Source organism: Apaloderma vittatum, unplaced genomic scaffold (assembly GCF_000703405.1).
Source record: "Apaloderma vittatum isolate BGI_N311 unplaced genomic scaffold, ASM70340v1 scaffold42374, whole genome shotgun sequence".
Classification (NCBI taxonomy): domain Eukaryota; kingdom Metazoa; phylum Chordata; class Aves; order Trogoniformes; family Trogonidae; genus Apaloderma; species Apaloderma vittatum.
The window spans coordinates 942-3,810 of record NW_009711759.1 but is presented as its reverse complement, the minus strand read 5'-3'; the positions used below and the strand labels follow the sequence as shown (position 1 = coordinate 3,810).

At 39.7% G+C, this 2,869-nt stretch overlaps 1 protein-coding gene across 1 annotated transcript in view; it reads left to right on the top strand.

Annotated features, from left to right (window-relative positions):
- SPO11 (SPO11 meiotic protein covalently bound to DSB) overlaps positions 1-2,639 on the top strand; it is a 12,870-nt gene extending 10,231 nt beyond the window's left edge. Inside the window, exons 11-13 of the mRNA XM_009867725.1 lie at positions 1,507-1,583; positions 1,741-1,852; positions 2,520-2,639. Of these exons, the coding sequence (XP_009866027.1) occupies positions 1,507-1,583; positions 1,741-1,852; positions 2,520-2,639 (309 nt within the window). The remainder of the gene's footprint in view (positions 1-1,506; positions 1,584-1,740; positions 1,853-2,519) is intronic.
- The last annotated feature ends 230 nt before the right edge of the window (positions 2,640-2,869 follow it).

Below are 2,869 nucleotides of genomic sequence, written 5' to 3'. Positions count from 1 at the left end.
GAATGTATGACGTGTTATACCCTTTTTTTTCAGAACAGTTACCGCCCTTTATCATTTTGTTTCAACACAAAACCAGAGTTTTTAGACCCCGTGTATCTGCTTCTTCCTGTAACAAAAATAACAATGACAGGTGTTTCACTGAACTATATTTCACAGTTTTCCCTGCTGCACAGGCAGTTTTCAGGCAGTCCAAGCAGAAAAGTGTTTCTGTTTTACTTTGTTTCTGGCTTAGAAGAGAAATGAAGCCCGGAGAGACCTTGGGAAGAGGAAGACATAATTTGTGAGACGGGTGATTCTCCACAAAATCATGTTGTGTTGGTAAAGATTTTGTTTTGGGGTGAGAATTTGCTTCTGGATACATGGGTGAGCACGGAACATTGCGGAAGACGAGGCAAAGGGAACAAGAGAGAAGCGTTATATTATGTTGCTGAAAGACAAGGTACAGGAAGACAATATGGAAGGCAGGCAGACTAGGGTGAAGGCAGAGGGCAGGAGCAGATGGGTGATCTGTTCAGTAGAGCACTGGAGAAAGAACATCCAAAGTAAAAAAAAAACCAACACAAAAAAAAAGTGCAGAAAACTCAGACATCAATGATGTCAGAGTTCAAATATATGTTATAACATTGCCTCAAGGACATCTGGAGAGTCAGAACTCCCAAGTTTTCAAGTGAGCTGTCACACTTCAGCTCTCCTACAAGGGTGTGTGAACTGATAAACCCCATCTTCCAGGATTAAATTAGATTGTCAAATTCCTTTGAAAGCTTATTTTATTCAGTTACAGAGCAACAAATGAAACTAGAATACGACAAGTTCAGCACTAAGAACGGAAGTATTTCTTTAGACAACATGTAATTTAACTGTGATACTTTGCTGTAGGGGGCTGTAGATGACAAAAGTTTTCATGGATCCTAAAAGCAACCTGACAAAAAAAAACATTACTCCACCACCACTTCTGGCTCAAAAAATTGGAGTCATAAACCCTTGGGAGCAGGAGGAATATTCTGAGAAGTAACATTAATCACTTGTCTGTTTTTACACTTTTCCCTAAGATACTTCCTGTACCCTACCCATGGTGCTAGACCAGATTAACCTTTGTTCGGGCTACCTTCATATGATGTGGTACTTTCCAGCAGAAAATACCAGAAATTTCCCAATTTGATTGTCATTGCTCCTTCCAGCTCTTTTTTTCTTTTTTTCTTCTTTTTTTTTGGCATCAGACACATATTTCCTGTAAAAAACAAACCAGAACTGTTCGGACTGGGTCAGCCTGAATGGGACTGTTCTGGAATCTGTCATAGGCCGAAGGGTGGAAATCTTAGTGAAGAAACGGCGCCTGGCCAGGGGATATGGCCGGCTTCTGTCGCCTGGGTTCTCCTGTGCCATTCCGATAGCGAAAATACCTAATTACCTTTGTTATAAAATCTGATCGTGACCTTGCAACACATATATCTCAAATACTTCAAACTAAAAGTCACTAAATGTTATAGCTGACCTTTCTTATTTCAGTCAATGTCTTTTGAGGCCCATCGTCTCACCGTTCCATCTATAAAGTGGCTTGGTCTCCTTCCATCTGATCTGGAGAGGTTAGTTATTTCTCCAACAGAAACAGAAGTATTCTTCTGTCTCACAGACAGGAAACGCAATCTGACTTGGTGCTTGTTTTGGCTTAGTATAAAGAAATGTTGGAATAAATATTCTTTAAGTATAGGAGAAAATTTAACAACTTTATTTTCTTTTCAGATTAAATATACGCAAAGATGCACTGATTCCATTCACAAAGCGAGATCAAAATAAGTTAGCAAGTATACAAAAGAGACCTTACATTGCTTGTCAGCCAATGTGGAGAAAAGAAGTATGTATAAGCTATTGTTTCCTATTTCCTGCTCCCCACAGAACAAACCCTATCGTCTGCAATCCTGTTACCTCTTCATGACGACAAACTATTAGTACAGCAGAACCAGTAAGGTTTTGCAGCCCTAAAGAAAGACAAGATTGAGAAAGCCCATGCCCTGGGATGTCTCTCTGAATTAGTGGCACTCAGTGGTTCACAGGCCACAACTGGCAGCATTTTAAGCTTTCCTGCCACGGGTAATCTGATGATCACATGGGATTTTGCTGCCTTCCTAAAAATTACAGAATGTATTACATCTTTACAAGTAGGGGAAGCCTTACAGCGTTACTAGTACTAGGCCCCTAATCTTGCCTGTAGTTATTAAAGCTTCTATCTCAGTGCAGGCATATATTGTGAAATGGTTAGGAAGGAAGAAAAAGTAGTGTGTGCCTTCTCCTTCCTGCTTATACTCCTCTCATAAATTGTTTGTGTTACTGTGAGATATGCACGAGAGAACACACGAACATACCATAAAGTGAATCTCAGCGCAGGGACAGGGATTTTGCAGCACCATTTCCAGTAATTCTGACTTTACAGTTCTACATGCACAGCCCACAATTCTTAAATAATTACCTAACCTTACATCAGGCTGTTACAGCATCACACATTAATCTGTTCTCTTTTTTAGCTGGAAATTATGGCAGCATCTAAACTGAAGGCTGAAATTCAAGTTTTAACTTCTCTTTCATCAGATTACCTTTCCAGAGTCTATTTACCAAACAAACTGCAGTTTGGTGGATGGCTTTGAGTGCTTGTTTGCAAATGAAACGTTTTCCTTGATACTGATTTATTTTGTTGACTGCTCTTATGGAAAATGCAGAGACAGAGGAGTATGCTTCAGCTTTTTGTGAGGTTCTTTCATCACTGTATCTAGATTATCATTACCTTTTTTCCCCTTTCAGACCATTAGAGAAATTACTATTCTTTTACAAAATACCGTTGCTTCCATTCTGTGGCTTCTGCAGTGGGACAATGCCA